Raw genomic sequence first — 21,596 nt, 5'->3', positions numbered from 1 at the left:
AGAAGGCTGTTTTCTTAAAGGGTGGCAAAAGGAACAAACGATTCAAAATAATGATACTCTGTATAGGTACGCGTCATTTCGTACAGTACATCTTCATCCTAACTACTAGCTACCGTAGGACGCGTTTCAATACATTATTTGGGTGGCAAAAAGATAAAAGCGAATATATAAATCAGCAAGCGGTGTGCTGCAATATGCATTCAGCAGAATGATATATATCATATAGAGAGCAATACAACGGTGATTTTCGTCCTCATAAAAATTACACCTTATAAAAGATCGTCATGATATAGCAAATTACGTACTATACCAACGGCTCAACACCTAATGCTTCTACAGCAGAACGAATTTCCATTTCCCAAAACAAATTTAAATCCCATCCACCTCCCCTTACTTTGTCTCCATTTTTATTATCATCCAAGACAAATTGTACACCACTTCTCCCATCAACATAATCACTTTCTTTCATTTCATACCATTTATATTGAGGTAAAGTTTCAGGATTTGAATATGGGATAGGAACGAATGGGCCATTATATGAAGGTGAAGTAGGTAAATGTATGATCTCATCTTGTTTATCTAACTCCGATTGAATTAAAGCAGGAGGTATAAATTTAAATAAAGCTTCTTGACGTAATTGTTTTGCATTTCTTGCTTTAAATTCTATTTCTCTTGCTTGTTTGGTTTCTCCTCTTGCCTGTTAAAACGAAAGCAATTCATCAATATTGCGAGAGTCTCTTGAAAAGATTTCGAAACGCATTAAAATCACAACATACCAGAGCTTCAGTCACTTCCTTCTTGACCCTTTCTTCCTCTTCCCTTTCAATTCGCTCAGCCTCTTCGACCATCCTCATCCTTTCTTCTCTTGCTCGACGTTCGATTTCCTCTCGTTCAGTTTGAGACATAGCTTCAAGTGCAGCTTTCTCTTGATTAGTTGCTATCAACCTAGCATTGGACTTTTGGAATTCCTGTATACGTTTTTCCGTCTTGTCTATTTCTATATCGTTGAGCAGGTTAAACGCTATTTCAAACAATTGTCAGTATTTACTTCCAGGTGATGGACCATCAAACATAGCCGGCTCACTTAAATCTTCAACTTCTTCTAGGTAATTATCATAATCCTTATCACTTTCAAAATCATCTCTGCGCTTATTGAATCTATGACGAAGCTAGCGTGTCAATTTTCTTTTCACCCCTTAGAGCCAGTTCGAACCATACGATGAGGGCTTTGAATTTAAAATATCATTCACTCACACTTGAGCCATCCTCCGCCGGACTGCTACCTCTTTTTCAACTTTCAAATCTTCAAAGGTCTGATGTGCGAAATTGACTTTCCGTAATATCCTTCCACATTGTGGACATGGTTCCGGACCTAAAGTGAATAATCGATCTATACATGATTCGCACCTAGTACAAGCACGAGTATCAATTTATTATCCCTCAGAACTAGCGCAGAGGATGACCCGTCGGATGTTCTCACTCACATCTTATGATAACATGGTGATACCAATAATCTTAAATTCTGATTGAATTGTCTATCTGTATGACAAATAGGACAAACATCTTGTTCTGTCTGAATCGAAAAATGATGATCAGCTTCACTATTTCGAACCTATCTTGATGTCTTCGGTATGATGCTGACTACCTCCAGACGGATTTCATTGAATAGTTGGCGTGATTAAGCGATTCAAAACTCACTCTGAACTCTGTTACTCTTTTACTTGGATCTCTTACTCCTGCGACATACAAATACCCATCTTCTGTACCTTTTGCATTTGTTCCAACTCTTTGACCTTTTTTCTGTATTATTTGAGATTTACGACTTGATGAAGAAGACGCATTGGGGGGTTTTCGCATTGGTATTCTAGAAGACATTTTACGATATAAGTATGACGGTTAAGACCATAAAATTTTCTTCACGTAAGCAGATCGTCAAATTCGTTATACTGTGTGTCTTTGAAGCTGCACGAGCTCGGTATTTATTGAGTAGTGAGATGTTGTAAATGATATTGAAAGACAAGATAGACATGAATTGATGATTGATTTGAGGGGTCTCCGCATTGATAATCCTGATAACTCATTTGAATAATTGCCACATTGGAATTTTCCCGATAATACCCGGTCATTAATCAATTAGATTGATTTCATGTTGATTTCGTATAACACCTTCCTTATTTTATAGATGACTTATTCCTTTCATCTAAACAGCTAAAAGTCCAAAAAGAGACTCAATAAAAGCGTCAAAATGGACGCAGGATACGGTGAGCTAATTGAACTGTCAGAATGTAGTCAAATACTAGCTAATATTGTCTTAGACGCCCTTGAAGCGGCTGCTTCTTCTTATGTTAAAACCCGAGAAAGGGATGATGAGTGTGAGTTGATTTCATTGCTGCGAGATGGCTGCCACCCACTCCTTAGGGCTGATGTGAATCATATATAGCTCGGAGTCATCGAAGTCATAGAGATAGGGATCACGACCGGGACAGGGATAGAGATAGAGAAAGAGAAAGAAGACATCGAGATAGGGATGAACGTGATAGGGACAGAGATAGAGGTAGAGATGGAGGAGATGATTCTTATAGACCAGATAGGGAAAGTGGGAGAGATAGACATCGAGAAAGAGAAAGAGATAGGGATAGAGATAGAGGATACGAAGAAAGACCAAGAAGAAGAAGGAGAGAAGATGATGAAAATGATTTAGCTGCTCAACCTATGTCAGGAGGAGGAGGAGGTGGTGGTGGTGGACATAGAGATAGAAGACCTAGACATGAAGATCCTTATGCTCAACCTATGAGAGGATATTCACCACCACGTAGACAAAGAAGAGGTGATGAAGATGATTGGCGTGGTGGTGGAGGTGGTGGTGGAGGAAGGGATAGATCAAGAGATAGAGAAGCAAGACGTAGAAGAGGTGGAAGTTTCGCAAGAAGTCCTACACCACCTGGAACAGTCCCATTAGAAGAAAGACATGTGGTAAATTCTCATTGGGATATTAGACCTCAACAATTCGAAGGTGTTGGTGCAATGGAAGCTAAAATGACTGGTGAGTTGAGTCATTCCGCTCAAGGAGGAACACGATTCGCAATTCGATGAAACTCGCAACTCTGATAATACGCTTCCCATATCATGTACAAAGCTGAAACTTTTTGTGATTCTTTTAGGAATGTTTACATATGGTCCAGGACGTGTCCCACCACCTGCATCACTTGGAGTACCAGCTCAATTGATGGCAGGATCTTTCCCACCTGCGAACCCTCAACGTCAAACTAAGAGAATATATATTGGTAATATCAATGACAGGATGTCTGAAAGCGAAATTCAAGCATTCTTCAATAAGTTGATGCACGAACACAAGTTGGCAGTAGAAATGCCAGGTGAACCAGTCGCTACTTGTCAAATAAATAACGAAAAGAACTTTGCTTTTGTCGAAGTGAGTATATCGTATCTACGCCGAATGTTGATCTCAGAAAGGCATCAGTATTGATCTTTGTCCCATTTACAGTTCAGGACAGCAGATGAAGCTACAGCTGCCCTACAATTCGATGGCGTGATGTATGAAGGTGTACCTTTGCGAGTAAGACGACCTAAAGATTACTCTGGTGTAGATCCTCTAGCAGCTACTTTCGGTGTACCTGGTGGTTCGATGGTTGACTCACCCAATAAATTATTTATCGGTGGTTTACCAACTTACTTAAATGATGAACAGGTATTAGAGCTTTTGAAAGCGTTTGGTGAATTGAAGACTTTCAACTTGGTTAAAGAGACTGGAAATGTATCTAAAGGGTTTGCATTTTGCGAATATATGGATTCAAATGTCACCGACATGGCTATTCAAGGTCTTCATAATTTCGCCTTGGGAGATAGGACTTTAGTTGTGCAGAGGGCAGCTGTAGGAAGAAATCAAAATCCTCATCATCAACATGCTATGCCTGGAAGTGCTGCTTTCTTACAACAAGCAGGTGAGTATTGGGTCCTTGGAACACAGAGCAGTACAACGCTGATTAATTTCACTTTGCTCAGTCCCTAACATCTTACAATCAAATGCAAATGACGTACCTCCTACTCGAGTCATGTTATTACTTAATATGGTTACTCCTGAAGAACTTTACTCTGACGAAGATTATCAAGAGATTTTAGAAGATATTAATGAAGAATGTGGAAAATATGGAGAAGTTGAAGGTGTTCGAATACCAAGACCTGTTGCTAAGAATAAAAAATGGGCACCTGGAGATTCAGCTGCTGTATCAGCTGAAAAGAATAGACAAATTGATGAAGAAAATGGAGTTGGAAGAGTTTATGTAATGTATACAAAGACTGAAGATTGTAGTAAAGCAATGAAAGCTATCGGAGGTAGACAATTTGGTGGAAGAACTATTTTAGTAGCTAACGTTCCAGAAGTATGTCAAAGTTTCCCTTTTCTTACATTTTTTTCCATATTAATCTTTCAAAATTTATTGGAAAATATGTTCAACTTATAATGCTAATTTGAATTTTTTGAATTTGTAGGAAGAATTCTTACCTCCTGCTCCTGCACCTCCACCTCCTGATGCAGGAGAACCTCCTGCACCTACATCTGAAAATGGAAATAATTCACCCCCACCACCTCCACCACCACCGGCAGAAGAAGATCTTGATGCAGCTGCTGCAGATGCTGTTAAAGATATCATGTCTGGTATATTATAATGATATTGATAAATCAAGGATAAATTGTCATATCATGCATTATATACGTCATCCTTTTCGTTTGTTCTTACCACCGAAGCTTCAGATTATTTGTTTTAACGTGTATGTGTGACTTATTCTCTGAAACAAAATCATCGTCAATACTTGTTTAAATTTGCATATTGACATGAATTTGATTTGCATTATGAAATTATTTTCAATCATATCATATTTCTAAATATGAACAAATTCATAAGTGATATATAAATACAAATCCTTTCTTCGTATTGTAAGATGGATTAAATAATATTTTGAATATTGCCTTCTTTCACTTTCATGTCTTCTTCACTACCCTCTTTAATTTCCTTGAAAGTCGTTTTTAATGATGATCGTTGTAATATGCCAAATAAATAAAAAAAAAAAAAAGAGGTGATTCTAATTCAGTCATTCGTTCATTCATTTGTGATAATTTCATTTGATTCAATAACTGGGAAATGATTTTTTGAAGTTTTGAAAATTATGTTTTTTTGGAATTTATGAAGTTTTCCAAAGTAAAATAGCAATTGGACCAAGATAAAAATAAATGAAATTTTTAGTTTCTATAAATGAATTTAATTAAATTAAATTAGTCTTTTTTGATTTACTCTTCAGAAAAGAAAAGGGAAAAAAATTTAAAAAAATCTTACCATGAGTTACAAAACTACCGAAACTATTTCAGCAAAAATCAAAAATCAGCTTTGAATAAAAAAAGTTTTTTTAAGTTAATTGAGGAATTTTTTTCACTTTTTACCAACTACACAATGCCATGTTACACCATATAATCTATCAAATTCTTTTTTTATAAACATTGCCATATCTTTTTCTAAATCAAATTTATCTAATGATAATACAACTATATCAACTGCTTTTTGTTGCATTTCTTCTGACACTAAAAGGAATTCCCAAAAAAAAAAAAAAAAAGGAAAATCAACATTTGATCTTTTATAATCCCTTCTTTCGAATCATCCCAATCAATAACAATCTAGTCCTTTCCTTGTTTTCTGTTTTTGATATGAATTGAAAATCAACTTACTATCTACACTTTTTATAATTGCATTTAAATTTTGTCCACGAAGTGAAGATACACCTCCTCCTTGTAATTTCGTTTGATTTGATTCTGCCATGATTGATAGGATATCACTGTAATTATCGTGCACTTGGGATAAAAACGAATGTGTTGATATCAAAAGATATGAATAAGAGAAGATTTACGATTAGGAAGGGAGTAAGAGTGAGTGCGCTTTGATCTGTTTTAATATATAGGAATAGGAATAATAAAGTCACGAGAATACTCTTTTCCAAATGAAATTAAAGCTATGATCCCAATTGTTTTGTTATTTCAGGGTTACTGGTAACACTCAAAACACGTGCCTTGTATTGGAGCCCCGTATGTATTATTTAATCGGTCTAATCCGTTGTCGTTGATTCAATTAGATTATCGAAAGATGGTGTGCTAAGTAGAGAATAAGTTAAAAGTGCAAGGTCATACATCTAACAATTTATCAATATAACAGTCTATCATTGCAGAGAAAGATCAACTATCTTTCAATCAAACAGAAAAACCGAATCGAATTCCCTACATATTGATCAAGTGAAGAGAAAACACCATGTCAAAAATCATCCATCAAACGGATGAACCATCATTGAATTCTGGATATGAAGAAAGTAGTATAACGGAATTATTCATTGTTGGTTTACATTTAACTGTATATGGGTTGAAAGAAATTGAAAATAGTGATAAACCTTTAGCCGTATTGGTCAGTCCACATTTTTTCTTCAATACCAAATGTCATTTGTTTTAACTGATATCAAAATTGATTATAAGGTCGCTGCACATGGAAGAACAAATAGTCAAAAAAACATGATAAATTTCTCACATGGAATATTAGGTAGAATAAATTCTAAATCAAAAGAAAACAAAAAAAGGGATTTGATAATTGTTACTTTGGTATTTCAATTTTTATTTTTATTTTCACTTGATTGCTAGATTTTTTTTGTTTTTTTTGGGAGCTAATCAATAAGAATTGATGAAATAGGATCAAAGAAATCATGGAAATAGAATAACTGATAAGAAAGCTAATTTATCTTATGATCAAAATCCAAGACATTTGTAAGTTGCTTCAAAAGCTGATTTTGATCATCTAATCTAATTGAAAATTCAAAGCTGACCATATCATTTTTCGTAGAATCGATATGGCAGCTAAAGTCTGTAAGTTTACTCATACTACCATACAAATTCGGGTGATTTGATCTGAACGAAATTTTATCAGATGGTGGTGCTCAAGATATTCAACTTATCATTGACTTTTTGGCTTCTTATCTTTTTCCAAGAGGTGAGAAGACGATTAAAGAATGGATAATTACCGGTATATCTCTTGGAGGTGAGTATCAAGGTCTATGATATCGAAGTAGCATTCTAAGCTGATTTACATGTTTGATATTATAGGTCACGTAGCTTGGCGATTACTGAGAGAAGGTGAGTTATACCTCGAGCTAGTAATAGCACTTTTTAAACCTTCTTACATCCTTGTCAAACTGATCATTCTTCATGCCACTCAGAACCACGTATAAAAATAGGAATACCTATAATTGGTCTTCCTTTTGAATCTTTCCCTAAATACATGAAACCTCGTGCTGAAGGACTTGGAATTCCCTTCACTCCTCCAACCTACCCTCCTTCTTTAACACCATTATTAGAGGACGATGTAGATCATCATAAATATAAAGGTAAAAAGATTTTGACAATTCATGGAGGTCACGATAAGCTTGTTCCATTGGATAAAGGACGAGAAGATATAGATATAGTACTCAAAGTGGCGAATGAAAGTGAAGGTAGAGGAGAAATTTGGATAGATGAAAACACCGGTCATGCTGTTAGTAAAGAGATGGTTGAAAAAACTGCTGAATGGATTTGGGAATATGGCTTGAGCAATGAATAGAATTGTCGGTTAATAATCTGAATGAAAGGTATTGTCTCATCACTACCACTAATCATGTGCACCAAACATTTTCTGGAATCATCGAAAGTTTGAGTTGAAGCTTATGATTGTGATGTCGGAGTATCTTTCCGTCTTTTTTAAGTTTCCACTTCTCGAAACACCTAAATACAATATGCTTACCAATGTCACCCATAATCGCCACCTATAGAAAGTAGAATGGCGAAAAACCCACATAGTGAGCATGTTTTTCTTTTGTTTTTCCGTTTTGGCATTCGTATTTTAGGAACGATTTGTTTCCAACTTTCACGGAGGACTTGAATCTTTTCACAAACATTCATTTCATTCTCAATGAAACCGCTCAATTTAAGCTTATTTGATTATTGATAATTGATATAATTGCTTTAATTGGAGTCGTCTGCGCCTGATTCAGGTCCTAAATCTCGAACTTTACTTTAAACGATGGAAAGGATGGACCTTCAAAATATCATCTTTGTGATTCTATTTCAGCCTATATTTTGGTTTGTGAATTCCCACAAAAGCTTAACCGAGAACAAACAGGTTCTACAAGGCTTAACTAAAAATATTAATAAAATAAAGTTGATTCCAACTCCAAGCTGGAATCTGAATTGTTTTTAAATTTAATAATTGATAAGATGTTTTACTGATAAGCAATCTCATTTGTATTTGTATTCAAGATGATATCCCGGTCAGGGTCAAACATAAACATACACAACAAAGATTTTATATGAAACTCGGCTTGGCATCATACAATAACAATAACGCACGGATCTTTCTCCGTTTTGAAAAAACGCACAAACCTCCTACTTACATTACAAATATTCATGAACATCTTATGGATACATGCGAATACATGCTATCTCGTCCATTGGTATATTGAATGTCATTGAACAAAGTTGGAAACAATACCTAAAGTATAAAAATTAATTGGGGACATATGATGAATATGTTAACTAAGGGTGAAAACGGGTTTTCATTCGAATGTTTAAAATGATGATTCAAGTATCCTTTGATAGATGGATCTGCGCATTATAAGATTGTTAGATTGTGTTTCGTATTTTTAGGGTAAAAAGGTATAAAAGGCAGCACGGACCATCTACATAACTTCCTTTCTTATGACTTCCTCTCATCAAACTAATCAACCATCAAAACAACAAAGCATAAATCAAAGATACTTGATCAACAATAAAACTTATATATAAACCTCATACTGTTACCATTCTATTCACACGATCATCCTTTTACCTAATTAATCATCATAAACACGATATAATCTACCTTACATTCTCAATCATTCTTATACAAAAGAACACTCTATCTTTAAACCAACCTTTGATATTCACTCTTTACCAATTTAACACGAAACCTTTCAAATAATTCTTACTTTACCTTTTTCTTATTCCACTATTGACTAGTTAGTTTAAGATAATAAAAGTAAAAGATTGTTTGATCGATTTCGAATTATTTAAGTAAAATATAGGAAATCAAATAATCACTTCGACGCCATCTCACGGCTAAATTCACATTCCTTTATCAAAAATTCTCAAACTCGACCAATAGTTCAAACTAGAAAGATAGTGTCATCAGCTTTCCTGAATTTAGTGGAAGCACGAACCACCGTCTGACATCACATTTCTCGCTGGTCGACCTCTATATATAGCTCAAAATCAAACTCCCATCAGAATGATGTTCTCATCAACAATCACGACCTTCCTCGCTACTTCGACCATCATGAGTAGTCTCGCTCTTGGTGCTGCAGATCATTGGATCATCACACAACTTCAAACTCTAACTATCAGTCGAATGGATCCTATAATCAGTCCCAACGACGTTGGTGGTCATGTTCACCGAGTAGTCGGAGGTTCCAATTTCAACTGTACGTCAACTCATACTGCCACAAAGTCCTATATTTGACTGTTGATCGTTTTCTTAGGGCACCTGAATAGTCCTCAAGATCAAATTAATGCAGCTTGTAGTTCTACCATTATCGGTGATGATAAATCGAATTACTGGGCACCGTGAGTAAGAAAGACCCAGCTTAATCTACGGAAAGCCATTGATGAAAAGTCTCCTCAATCCCGTAGCCAACTGTATTACCGACATCCGAATAACACTTTCACCCCCATCCTCGGTGGTGTCAGAGTATACTATTTCAACAAAAACAAAGATGTTAAACCTTTTCCACCTGGTCTTAATATGATTTCCGGTACTGCCATGAGTCGAGGAGCTGGAACGTACAAAAGTTTGGGAGTCAAGATTTCTTGCGATCACGGCTTACAAACTCAATTTTTGCCTAATGGTACTTCTCATCCTGGTGGTTGTGGTGAAATTGCTTTGGGTATTTACTTCCCAAGTTGTGGCTTGGCAAATGGTGCTACCTCTTCATCTGATCACTTCTCGCACATGGCTTGGCCACAAAGCTACGATGGTCCAAATTTAGTCGATGATCCTAATGGTATCGTTTGTCCCGCTTCACATCCGATCAAATACCCTACGCTCTTTGCCGAGGTGAGTAACCGTCATTTCTATCCCGTAAGAACTTCCCCTGACTCACGATTTATAATAGTTCAACTACTACCTCGATGCCAAACACCCATGGAGAAACGACGAATGTACCTTTGTTTTAGCCAACGGTGATTGTCTTGGGGATACCTTCCATGCAGATTTCGTTAACGGTTGGGTCCCTCAAACACTGCAAGACGCAATTAGCCAATGTGGTTTTGGAAAAGGTGTAGGAGATAATCTTGACGCTTGTGCTCCTCTTAAAAAGACCAAATCGGAGCCTAATTCATGGGAATGTAGATTAGACGGTCAAATTCCCGATGAAGAAGTTGGTTTATGGAGACCTATCAAGAGTTTACCAGGTTGTAACCCACTCTGGAAAGCGGGAACAACCACTAAGCCGGGATGCAGTACAACCCCTTCGAAACCAGGATATGTCAACCCTAATGCATATTTCGAAAATCTCAAGTTCCGAAATAAGATCCCGGTAGCTCTTGCTGAATTGAAGGATGATGCGGATATTACCAAATATATCCCTTCTGTAGGTGATACTGGCGCTGGAAGATTAGGTTGGTGGGGGACTGAAGGATCGAATCAAAACCAACTTAAAAAAGGTGGTTGGCAATCTATTGTCAATGGATTGGCCTCAGGTAACACACCACCTCCTATCGGGAACATGTTCAAGAGTCCTGAGGGAACCGATTCCGCCTCCAAACATGAATCAAGCGCTTCCCTGGGCGATAATGCTATTCTTGCTGCAGAGCCTGTGAATACAAGTAATGTCACTACTACTTCAGTGTCCACTGATAGCGAAGCATCGGAAAGTCCATCCGGTACCAAGTATTGCAAGTGAGTGATTCTCCTTTTCTGATTCGCAAATAGTAATGATCTGAATTGTTGACATTGTTGCTCTTGTCTGGTAGACGAGGAAAGAAGAGAGGATTGATTCCCAGAGCTGGAGAAGCATTATCATCTCATTTGGCTAGACGATCAAGAAGAAGACGAGGCCATCATTAGTCGGCCTATCAATTAGCTTCATCAAATATACCAATGACTTCTGTGACAGAAATAGTATACCCAGTCTGAACTCTTCTTATCATTTGGTTATTTTGGTTTTCGCTCCTTTTCACATACATCCTTCATTCTGTGTACCGAATACCTCAAGTAGTCCACCGTCAGTTAAATCGAAGAAAATGTAGTTGATCCACATCTTCAGTAGTTTACTGATAAAGCTCCTGTATTTTTATTTCGATTGTTGACTTATTGGGTTTTTTCACGATATGTAAGATATATAAGTATCAATTTTTACGACTGAGGATGTCCATATTATTGATTGAATTCTTTATTGGATTATTGGTAGTTTAACGAATGTAACGATATATCCCCACACCTGTTGACTTGATTGCGAAACCAAATGACTTTTGGTCAAATGAATAATTGTGCATACAGTGAATATAGTATTTGGTACAAAGAGGCGAAGTGATGCAGTTGAGTAAATGGCAGATGAACGATTCGAAATCTGATTCATCCTGGACCGATCTATAAAAGTGATTAATATGATTAGCATTTACTTTTATTTGAAGGTCAAAATGGGACCGAATTAAACGTACTTTCGGCATATCATGATGTTCACTAAAAACGCAAAAATCATATGAATTCAATATTTCTTCACAATGAATGAAATTGGAATTTCAAACTCACCTTAATCTATCCAATTTTGCATTTAATTCTGATACTCTATCTTTATGAGTTTTTTTAGCTGATTCTTTTACTCTTTGTTCACGCTATTTTAAATTACATTACATTATAGTGAGAAAATTGGTAAGTAAGCTTTTGTAATTTCATGTTTTTTCGCTTTACGAAAAAAATCTTTATTAAGATAAATTAAATATTTTCTGACTTACCCTTTTCCTTGAAGTTTCTAAAAATCTTTTTTCAGCTTCAGTCATTTTTGGTCCATCTTCTTTCTTTTCTTTTATTTTTAATCTTTCTTCTTCATCTGATTCATTAAAATCAGATATATCATTTTCTTTTTCTTTTTCTTTCAATTTGTCTTTTGACTTAATCTCATTTTCTACTGTTTTTCGTTCTGAAGATGAATGCGATTTCTTCTTTTTTTTTCTAGATAGCAATTCATTCCAAATTATTAGTTTGAATCTCAATCAACTATCTGACATGAGAATGAAAATGACGATGACAATGAAATTGAAGTAGCAATGGCAAAGGTATAATTCTCGTTCTTCTTCAATTTGTAGGCAACATTGAAACACGATGTATGCAGGTATAGAGTATCACTCACTTATCATTTTGCCCTTTGAATTTCAATGATCCTCCAGGTATGTGAGCGTAATCACTCATTTCGAGCTGGAAGCTTACAAAAATACGTTGTTCGCTAACTATTAAGGTATTGACTGAGCTTTCTATACGAGAAATGAACTTCGAGCCAAACAATGTCTAATGTCTATGACGAAGGTAGGTTAAACTCACTCACTGTTCCTTTAAATTGAAATACACGTCATGATATTATCAGTGAAGCGGAGGATGCCGTTAACTCAACATCATCATCCTGTTAAAAAAAAGTTGGTTCTCGATCAACTTGCTTAATCTTTGATATTATAGATTATCATACCAAATACACAATTTGCACCTTTCCATAGACCCGAATCGAAATTATAAAATCAAATTCATTATGTCCGCCGCTGGTATTCCTCAACTTGATGATGCCTCCAAGGTTAGCTATTCAATTTTTTGCTGTCATTCGTAATCGTCTAAGCTGATGATCTATTGACTGAGTAGAGAGAATTGGAAGGTTTCCTTGAACAAGAGTGAGTCTTACGGTCATTATCACTTTGAGGTTTGTTATTTTCCGTATCAAAGAATTGATTAGCTGACTTTGCACCTATTATCATAGACAAGCTAAAGCTAAATTACAAGCTTCAATTCATGAATTAACTAACACATGTAAGTTATCTCTTTATTGATCTTCATAAGAACAGAGAACTCATTGATTTCGCTTCGAACAGGTTGGAATACGTATGTATCATCTCATCATCTATAACATAGCAATCCTTATCCAGTATTCCTCATTGATTCAAAATCGATACCGGTCATATACAATCATATTGTCTACTCCCAGAATGATTAGCTGATCTTTTCACATAATATAGTTGTATAACAGGATCAATTTCTTCTAAATTTTCCAAATCTGAAGCTCAATGTCTTGAAAATTGTGTAGATCGATTCTTAGATTCAAGTTTATTCATTGTTAAACAAATTGAATCTCAAAAACAACAATTATAATTAGGAGCGAAAGCGTTTAATACCGGAGGAGCAGAATAAAGATTTATAGAAACAAATCAACTATTTTGGTAGATTCTGAGGAAGGAGAATGTATCCTATATGATCATGCTATTTAGTAGTGACGTTAGATAGAAGGTAAAGTGGATTTACAGAGAACAAGAAATATATCACAGCTCAATATCGCAAATTGCATGTATCGCATTACCAAGTATATCATGATTGGTCGTTTCGGATATGCGAGGTTCTGAATCGTTTGATCCGTAGCCTTATCAAAAGCGTCTTACCGTTTGCATGACTCTGAAGGACTGCAAGAATGTGTTCAATTGTGATCTGAAGCAACAAATATGAATGCATGATAAGGAACCCCCTTACATCGACTGAATCATATTTCTCATACTACAACAGACTTCGTCGAAGCGCTCTCATCAACAGATTCAGCTTTTCGCCATCGCCACCTTATCAAAGTCTACGCTTATCAGCTGAAGTTTCAGTATCGGCTCAATTGAAGGTCACTTACTGATAAGGAGCGGTCAGAGAATCAGGCGCGACCATAGGCTGAAATAAGAAATTATTCGATCAGTTATGACAATGTTTCTAGTCCACTTGAAATGATAACCAATTTACCTTTTGAAGTAAAGAATCAGTCTTAAAAGCATTGATAGCGACATTAGCTTCAGCGTGAAGTCCTTGTGACCAAGGAGAAGCAGAAGAGCCAGAGTCAGAGTCAGAGTCAGAGGCAGGATCATTTTGAGCTTGAACCGAAGTATCGGTTTGAGATTTAGGTTCTGAAGTAGAACTGAAAGAATTCGAGGAATCACCATTATCATTTGAATTAACGTCTTGATTGACAGTATTCAAATTTGAATTTGAGCCAGAGTCAGAAGAGTTACTTTGAATTTGAGATTGTGATTGATAATTATCAGATCCGAAATTTTGATCATTACCGTTAATATCTGGATTTGACCAACCACGTTTAGACATAGTAGCTTGTTGAGAATCCATTTCATTTTGACTAGTTGTTGTATCTTGATTATCAGAAGATTGATCAAAATTCACAGAAGCTGAATTCACAATTGCAGGATTAGAAGGTGTAAAAATTAAAGTAACGTTTGAAGCACCTCCTGTTCCATTTCCATTTGATTGAGGTAAATTGGTAGAATCTGTAGAATTTTGAGGTCCTGAAGTGATTAAAGGTGGTGGTGAATACATTGAGGTTGAAGTATCTGTTGGAGTCGAATCTTGTCTCTTGAACATTGAAGCTGTAATAGATGCTGTTGCCGTTGGTAAAGAATCACCAACATAAGTTTCAGCTTGCACCATTTGTGAAGAAGATAAATCCATATCAGAAGATTGATCTACAGAAGTAGTAGACATGGAAGTATCGTTAGAAGCTGAAGTATCATCAATTGAATCTGGTACAGCTTGAAGTAATTGTTGAGCTTCAGTAGAAGGTTGCCAATCTGGATGAATCACACCTGTATCAGGATTATAAAGGAATTTTTGACTTTCATGAGTTGAAGAATCATCTTCTGTACAAGGAGTGACTGTTAATGGAGCGGGATTTTCAGGAGAAGGATCAAAAGTTGCACAATAAGGTTCAACGCTTGCTGAAGCAGCTACGAAAATTGGTACTTTCAAATTAACAGGTATGGTCGAAGTGGTATTGGTACTTGCCGCTGCTCCTGTTGCTAAGACGGAAGCTGAAGAAGCCGTTTGATTAAGAGGAACTAAATATACTTGTGTACGAATGTTACTTGACGCGTTTAAAACAAAGGTCGAATTAGCATCTGTACCGTTTGACGTGGATAATACTAAAGAAGCGATTCGAGCGGCCGTAGTAGAGTTGAAAACGGGACTCTGGAATATTTCATCATGTTAGTCACTTTTTCAAGGGGGAAGTGTAGGAATATAACTCACGGTAACATCAATGTAACCAGGTGCACCCCCCATCCCACTATCAGCAACTTGTCTCTTATGGTTATTTACCACCGTCACATTATCATCATGATGGGTATCACATCGACCATGTCTGCACTCATTTCGATCATGGTGCGAGTCATCTCGATTATCATCATTGTGATGTCTTTTATGATTGTTGACTACTGTCACATCATCTCCATCTTTATTATCGTGATGTCCGTGATGTCCATTATGAGGATTGTTGTTGACTATAGTAACATCTTCATCATGGTGTCTTTTGACATCTTCAACTTCATCTCCATCTCGTTTTCCATAATAACTATATCTTCCATGACCATATCTACCATCGGCTCTATAAGGTATAGCATCACCAGGAATGATATTGACATTACTTCCACCATGATAGTGGGGATAGTCATTATCAACCATTTTGATTCTATTGAAACTGCCTCCATCGGAGAAATAGATTGGTCTACCATATCTTAATCCATTATCCCACGAGTTTTTACGATAGAAATCTGCATCTTTGTATCGTCTAGAATCGCCAACTACGACTATACGATCTGATCGATGATGTCGCTTATGATTGTTAACTACAGTCGTATCGCCATGATGTCTGTGTCCGTCGTTATTGACCACCGTAGTATCTCCATGTCGGCCATTATTCACAACAGTTGTATCGTGGTGTCGGTCATTATTCACAATTGTAGTATCTCCTCCATGATGATGTCTATCATTATCGACAATAAGGGTATCACCGTGTCTTCCACCATTTACCAAAGTGGTATCACCATGTCGACCGTTGACAATAGTAGTATCATCATGTCCTCCCCCCGCAATGATAGTTGCATCACCATGATGATCATGTCTTTCTTCGTGCGAGTGAGATCGTTTCAAGAATGCCCGACCTAAACTAGCGAATTTAGAAGAGATACCCAATTTAGGCGATCGTTTATGATTGTTGACTACTGTTGTATCTCCTCTGTAATGACCATTATTTACGACAGTAGTATCTCCATGATGTCTATCATTGTTAACAATAGTAGTATCGCCGTGTCTGTGCCCATCAATGATGGTTGTATCCCCGTGGGGTCTATGTCCATCAATCACAGTAACCTACCAAGCTAGTCAGCTTGTCACATCAGTGGTTTTTCTAGAAAAGAAAACAGCTTACAGCGCCATGCCTATGCCTATCTCCGTCCATTACCACCACTCCATCATGAGACCTTTCGTGAACATGATTATGCACATTGACATCTCCATTGACATATCCATATCCTCCATGTCTAGTTCGACCAGTATCGATAAATTCCACTCCATCATGTCTTCCATGTCTGTATCCATCCCCTATAACTTCTACTACTGAATGTCTATTTCCATGATGTCTAGCATGTAAAGTACTTGAATGATCATGATGAATTCTTGAATTTCCATGTCTATTATGATTTCGATGTCCTGAATTGCGATAATAATCGTGATTATCTCCTGTCAAAATTGAGTCTGATTTATCAACATGTTTTGGTGATCGAATAGCAATATCAAGTAAATCATTATTGACAAGGTGATTAGGGTGATCTGAATAACTCTCAACAGCACCATGACCGATATCAAGGTCAATCAACTATTCAAAGAATTCATCAGCATAGAAAATTTTTGAATTTACGACGATGTACACACATTATTACCGTCAGATCTCCATGGACCTCTCTTACTTGGTTTCCCTTTCCACAATCTCGTACTACTACCAATTTCATTATTGCCTTTTCCTTCAACATTCTTCACCATCTCTTTAACCGATCTTTTCAATCCACCATCATCCTCTTTAACCTCTTTTCGTTCTCTTCTAGCTTGGAGTAAAGGCTAATAATCGTATTTCAAAATTAGTGTCAATCAAAATGAATGGGTTCAGTGGTGAAATTTTTGACTCACTTGAGCTTTATCCAAATTAACATTAACATCAACTACAGCTTTACCAGTAGGTTGATTCATCAACGTACTTGATTCACCAAATGCAGAAGATTTTGTAGGACTTGCTGAATTTCCATTACTATTACCATTAAGTAAAATATCTAAATCTAAATTATTATTAGAATTAGAAGTTGGTAATGCAAATGAAGTTGAAGCTGAAATAGCAGCAGCAGCTACAAGTACAGATGATTTAATTTGAACCATTTTGTATGTTTTTGTTTTCTTTAATTCCTTTTGGAAAGGAGGGATGAGAATGAGAGAATGTGACTGGATTAACCTGATTTGGGACTATGAAGCAAGCTCTACTCGCTATATAAATATATTTCGACCTGCGAAAAGAATCCTTTTTTCTTATACTACACCAATTAAGGAGTCGACTTTCTTGAAATGTTTAACCTTTTTGAGAAGTTTTGATCGTTCGTATTTTTCTTTAATTTATTCTTCCGTTTGCTTTTTGCAGTTTATGTTAGTAATTTTTTACGTATATAAGCAGGTTTTTATATGAATATAGTAGAGCTTTTTTGGTAAATTTATAGTGAGCTTGTCGTATAGGTAGATGGATCACCAGGAGTCCAGTCTTTTTTAAGAGTGTGGGTTTTAGGTAGAGAAGAGGATGTGAGGTGAGGAAATTAACACGAGGAGGACTGTATGATTAGTTTATATAACATTCCTGTCCCGATTCAAGATTGTTCGTATTGGACTTCAATAACGATAAGATTGAGAGGAATGGCTGGTTGATGTTAGTAAGGAATTATGATCTTGACTGATATTCCCATCCAAGACAAAGGGTCGTTAGCTGTGGGATCTGACTGCCATTTTGGATTGGTTCAGATTGTAATCGATATCCAATAGTGCATGATCTATAGATATTAGCGGTATATGTTCAGTACCGATGTAGATTTGTTGTAACTCACCTGATTGCTTACAGCACGATTCGCCACTCTCCATTTCACTAACCAGTAGCTGGCATGTTATCAGCTCTGTGGATCCCCATCGGACAACACTGTCACTCTCTTCTCGTCTTCCGTCCGGCACATCCCCATCATAAGATCCATCTGATCCGCACTCCACTTCTCCCACTTATCACAGCTCTGCGGTCATCTCAAAATCGATATTAGTATCCCGTCACAACCATTTGCACACAATGCATCCACGTTTAGCTTATGACAATATATACAGTTCCTATTGACATCCATCTAAGTATGTTCAGAGGACAAATTTGCAATCACATCTATCCATTCGAAATCCATATTAATGATAATTGAACTTCCTGCTTTATCTAATTTAGGCTGTGTTGACTTTCAATCCAGCTATATCAGGCATATCCTCGGTCTTTTCGATTAGTTTCGTGACTTTCCCTATGGCCACAGTTTTACCTATCACAGTTATATTAGCAGATAGCTTGATCGACGGTAGTCAATTGGACACACCTTCATCACGTAAGGAGAATCGACCCAAGATCTTTGAGTCTTTGTATGTCTCAAGACATATAGGTGCAGCAGTTTCTATCAAGGCGGATACAAGCATTCCTTGTTTAGCGAATTGAGGAGCTTTCTTGGATTTCCTTCTACTTTTCTTGTCATAATAAGCGAGCAGAGCCTGAGGAAGGTGTAGGAAAATCAGCTTCATTGAAAGGTAATCGGAATTATGGAAATCATTGGCTTACCGTCAAAGTCACTTCTTCAGCGACAGTGTGTGCGCTGTTGCGTAAGCTGATCAGCTGACCGCGGACATTCAATGGACTCGAGCGATACATAGATGACTCACTGGAGTACACAGTTATAACCATTCGTGATGATGTTCTTGGCTTCAATGATACTCAAATCCGCCTTGAAAGCTGTGACGGTCCTGACAGGTTTGACAGACGAACAAAGAACGAAACCTGGTGAAACATCCTTCTCAGAAATTCCACCTATTCTGATACGACAATTGTCACCACAATATGCGTATTCCATCTCGTCTCCTTGTTCTGTATATATGGCTGTGACTTCGACTGGTGACTGTGAAAGAATGAATCGACTGTCAGTCAATGTTGCGAGAGGGAAACGGAGATCACTGCCACTCACTTTATTGGGCATTACAAGCAATTTATCCCCCTTCTTGACTCTACCAGCTTCAATTTTACCCATGACCATGGTACCTACAAGCGGCAGTCAGTAATGTTTGTACAACATTGGTAGTTTGAAGATGACTTACCAAGCTCAGCGTATGATTCTTGAATAGGGATTACGACGGGGGCATCGATATCTCGCTCGATGACTTCCATATTATCAAGGAATTCAAGCAGAGCAGGACCGCTATCGGAATATATAAGCGCGAATTCTCACTGAAAGGGAGGTGTCTATAGACTCACTCAGACCAGGGCGCAATCTTCTTATCTACCCTCTCCTTCATGTTCTGACCTTGTTGCGCTGACACAGGGATGAAGGTGATATCTGTCTTTGGGTTGAATCCTACGGATTTGAGGAAAGGTGTGATCTTGGTGCAAACCTCGTCGTATCTAAGGAAGAAAATTACTGAGTCAACGATATGCCTTCCTCAGATGCAACTTCTGCAACTTCTACACGTACCTTCCCTTATCCCATTGTACAGTGGGGTCATCCATTTTGTTAACTACCACAACCAACTTGTTGATACCGTTATTTTTGATCAACATGGCGTGCTCTCTAGTTTGTCCATCTCTCTCAAATCCAGTCTCAAATTCACCCTTTCGCCCGGAGAGCACCTGATCACGATTGCAGGGACATATCAGTATCCTTTGCAACAAGGCATAGAAGGATCATCCGGATGACTCACCAGGATAGCTACATCGGCTTGGGCTGCACCAGTGATCATACTAGGTACATATGTTTTGTGCCCTGGAGCATCTAAAATGGTATATCTTCGTTTGTCACTCTCGAAATAACTTCTACCGACTTCAATTGTTTTCCCTTTTGCTCTTTCTTCCTTATTTGAATCTAATGCCCAAGATAGATACCAAGTTTCTCTTCCTGCAGCTTTAGCTTCTTGTTCATATTTTTCCATTGTCCTCTTATCCACTGCTCCTGTTAAGAATAATAATTGACCACCCATAGTTGATTTACCAGCATCTACATGTCCTGTGAATATAATGTTTAAATGTGATTTAACATTTGTATCTTTAGCATCATCTCCATATAAGTCTTTTAAAGCTTCAGCACCTGCAGCAGCTTGTTCTTTCAAGATTGCATCTGCGTCATTTTTTGCTGATACTTTGGTGAAGTTTGTTCCGGATGGAGTCGAAGTACCGGAAGCAGCTGGAGGAGCGGGTGTAGATGATTGGGAAGGAGCTGGAGCATCGGTGGTGGAAGCTACAACTTTGACTTGGGCGTCGGTTGCTGAAGCTGGGACAGGGGCGGGAGTTTCCTCTGGTTGAGGAGTTGACGATTTTGCTGGAGTTGATGAAGCGGTTTCGGTTTTTTTCTCTTCAGGTTTTTTAGCTCCTCCAATGCTCAATGAGGGAGCGGCCTTTGCTGCACCACCGATAGACAAGGACGGAGCTGCTTTAGGAGCACCACCAATTGAGATAGAAGGAGCTGATTTGGGTGCTCCTCCGCCGATAGATAAAGATGGCGCAGCTTTTGGTGCACCTCCGCCAATGGAGAGCGAAGGAGCGGCTTTGGGAGCGCCACCACCAATAGAAAGTGATACGGGTTTACCGGCTGTAGTTGAGTCTGGTTTGGGTGACGAGGAAGTTGGAGGCAGGCTGGGAGGTTGGAATCCTTGAACATTCCTTACTGGCGGTTGCTGTTGTTGTTGTCTTGCTCCAGGTGGTACGTAAGCTTGAGATTGTGGTTGACTTTGATATCCACCATAACCCCCTTGTTGAGCACCGTATTGAGGGTATCCTCCATATCCACCTTGTCCAGCTTGTTGGGGGTATCCACCGTATCCTCCTTGTTGATATTGACCGTATGATTGTTGTTGTTGTTGTTGTTGGCCTGGATATCCTTGTTGTTGGCCTTGTTGTCGAGGGACAAAGGGTGCACCTGTACCTGGTCTGAATTCGAAAGCGCCTGGATTGAATCCGTTGGGAGGGGGTTGACCTGCCATTTTTAGTTCTTTTGTCGCTGCGTTGTGAAGTTGTGAGTAGTACAAGCGACTTTTAGCTGTCTATGATGTATTCTGTAAATGAAAGCCAGGTATATTGTATAGGCAGTTTTATTTGAGTTTTGTCAATGGAAAAAAAGGAGAACCAAGAACGTCAGAGCATCAACTTAGCCGCCACCG

The 21,596-nt window shown here is 37.7% G+C and overlaps 9 protein-coding genes across 9 annotated transcripts; 4 read left to right on the top strand and 5 right to left on the bottom strand.

The window, feature by feature from the left end:
* Nucleotides 1-304: 304 nt before the first annotated feature.
* Nucleotides 305-1,875, bottom strand: I206_106873 (CDK-activating kinase assembly factor MAT1; the record flags this gene model as incomplete). Its single annotated transcript, XM_019157301.1, has 6 exons — nt 305-697; nt 777-1,021; nt 1,085-1,158; nt 1,255-1,407; nt 1,485-1,573; nt 1,699-1,875. The coding sequence occupies 6 exons, from the start codon at nt 1,873-1,875 to the stop codon at nt 305-307; spliced, it is 1,131 nt and encodes a 376-aa protein (XP_019010019.1).
* Nucleotides 1,876-2,245: 370 nt separating this feature from the next.
* Nucleotides 2,246-4,683, top strand: I206_106872 (uncharacterized protein; the record flags this gene model as incomplete). Its single annotated transcript, XM_019157302.1, has 7 exons — nt 2,246-2,261; nt 2,316-2,372; nt 2,441-3,043; nt 3,162-3,430; nt 3,503-3,959; nt 4,021-4,397; nt 4,507-4,683. 7 exons carry the CDS (start codon nt 2,246-2,248, stop codon nt 4,681-4,683), a joined length of 1,956 nt encoding a protein of 651 aa, XP_019010020.1.
* A 513-nt stretch (nt 4,684-5,196) lies between these two features.
* Nucleotides 5,197-5,825, bottom strand: I206_106871 (uncharacterized protein; the record flags this gene model as incomplete). Its single annotated transcript, XM_019157303.2, has 4 exons — nt 5,197-5,261; nt 5,349-5,371; nt 5,446-5,590; nt 5,735-5,825. 4 exons carry the CDS (start codon nt 5,823-5,825, stop codon nt 5,197-5,199), a joined length of 324 nt encoding a protein of 107 aa, XP_019010021.2.
* A 483-nt stretch (nt 5,826-6,308) lies between these two features.
* Nucleotides 6,309-7,640, top strand: I206_106870 (uncharacterized protein; the record flags this gene model as incomplete). The annotated part of the gene is made up of 7 exons (XM_019157304.1): nt 6,309-6,458; nt 6,527-6,649; nt 6,738-6,811; nt 6,888-6,910; nt 6,972-7,082; nt 7,148-7,177; nt 7,261-7,640. 7 exons carry the CDS (start codon nt 6,309-6,311, stop codon nt 7,638-7,640), a joined length of 891 nt encoding a protein of 296 aa, XP_019010022.1.
* Nucleotides 7,641-9,341: 1,701 nt separating this feature from the next.
* On the top strand, nt 9,342-11,177 carry I206_106869 (uncharacterized protein; the record flags this gene model as incomplete). The annotated part of the gene is made up of 5 exons (XM_019157305.1): nt 9,342-9,534; nt 9,592-9,676; nt 9,743-10,166; nt 10,225-11,009; nt 11,084-11,177. 5 exons carry the CDS (start codon nt 9,342-9,344, stop codon nt 11,175-11,177), a joined length of 1,581 nt encoding a protein of 526 aa, XP_019010023.1.
* Nucleotides 11,178-11,684: 507 nt separating this feature from the next.
* Nucleotides 11,685-12,518, bottom strand: I206_106868 (uncharacterized protein; the record flags this gene model as incomplete). The annotated part of the gene is made up of 5 exons (XM_019157306.1): nt 11,685-11,699; nt 11,771-11,792; nt 11,862-11,944; nt 12,065-12,281; nt 12,460-12,518. 5 exons carry the CDS (start codon nt 12,516-12,518, stop codon nt 11,685-11,687), a joined length of 396 nt encoding a protein of 131 aa, XP_019010024.1.
* A 331-nt stretch (nt 12,519-12,849) lies between these two features.
* I206_106867 (mitochondrial import inner membrane translocase subunit TIM8) lies at nt 12,850-13,460 on the top strand (the record flags this gene model as incomplete). The annotated part of the gene is made up of 5 exons (XM_019157307.1): nt 12,850-12,891; nt 12,957-12,985; nt 13,072-13,121; nt 13,184-13,193; nt 13,328-13,460. The coding sequence occupies 5 exons, from the start codon at nt 12,850-12,852 to the stop codon at nt 13,458-13,460; spliced, it is 264 nt and encodes an 87-aa protein (XP_019010025.1).
* Nucleotides 13,461-13,851: 391 nt separating this feature from the next.
* On the bottom strand, nt 13,852-17,552 carry I206_106866 (uncharacterized protein; the record flags this gene model as incomplete). The annotated part of the gene is made up of 7 exons (XM_019157308.2): nt 13,852-13,915; nt 13,978-14,015; nt 14,085-15,317; nt 15,378-16,496; nt 16,555-17,001; nt 17,058-17,240; nt 17,310-17,552. The coding sequence occupies 7 exons, from the start codon at nt 17,550-17,552 to the stop codon at nt 13,852-13,854; spliced, it is 3,327 nt and encodes a 1,108-aa protein (XP_019010026.2).
* A 1,080-nt stretch (nt 17,553-18,632) lies between these two features.
* Nucleotides 18,633-21,419, bottom strand: I206_106865 (translation elongation factor Tu; the record flags this gene model as incomplete). The annotated part of the gene is made up of 9 exons (XM_019157309.1): nt 18,633-18,724; nt 18,779-18,947; nt 19,015-19,048; nt 19,116-19,348; nt 19,415-19,488; nt 19,545-19,645; nt 19,702-19,848; nt 19,919-20,073; nt 20,145-21,419. 9 exons carry the CDS (start codon nt 21,417-21,419, stop codon nt 18,633-18,635), a joined length of 2,280 nt encoding a protein of 759 aa, XP_019010027.1.
* Nucleotides 21,420-21,596: the final 177 nt, after the last annotated feature.

The sequence above is a fragment of the Kwoniella pini genome, chromosome 10 (genome assembly GCF_000512605.2).
Source record: "Kwoniella pini CBS 10737 chromosome 10, complete sequence".
NCBI classification, from domain to species: domain Eukaryota; kingdom Fungi; phylum Basidiomycota; class Tremellomycetes; order Tremellales; family Cryptococcaceae; genus Kwoniella; species Kwoniella pini.
Note: the sequence above shows the minus strand (reverse complement) of the source record. Positions and strands in the feature narration are given on the sequence as shown.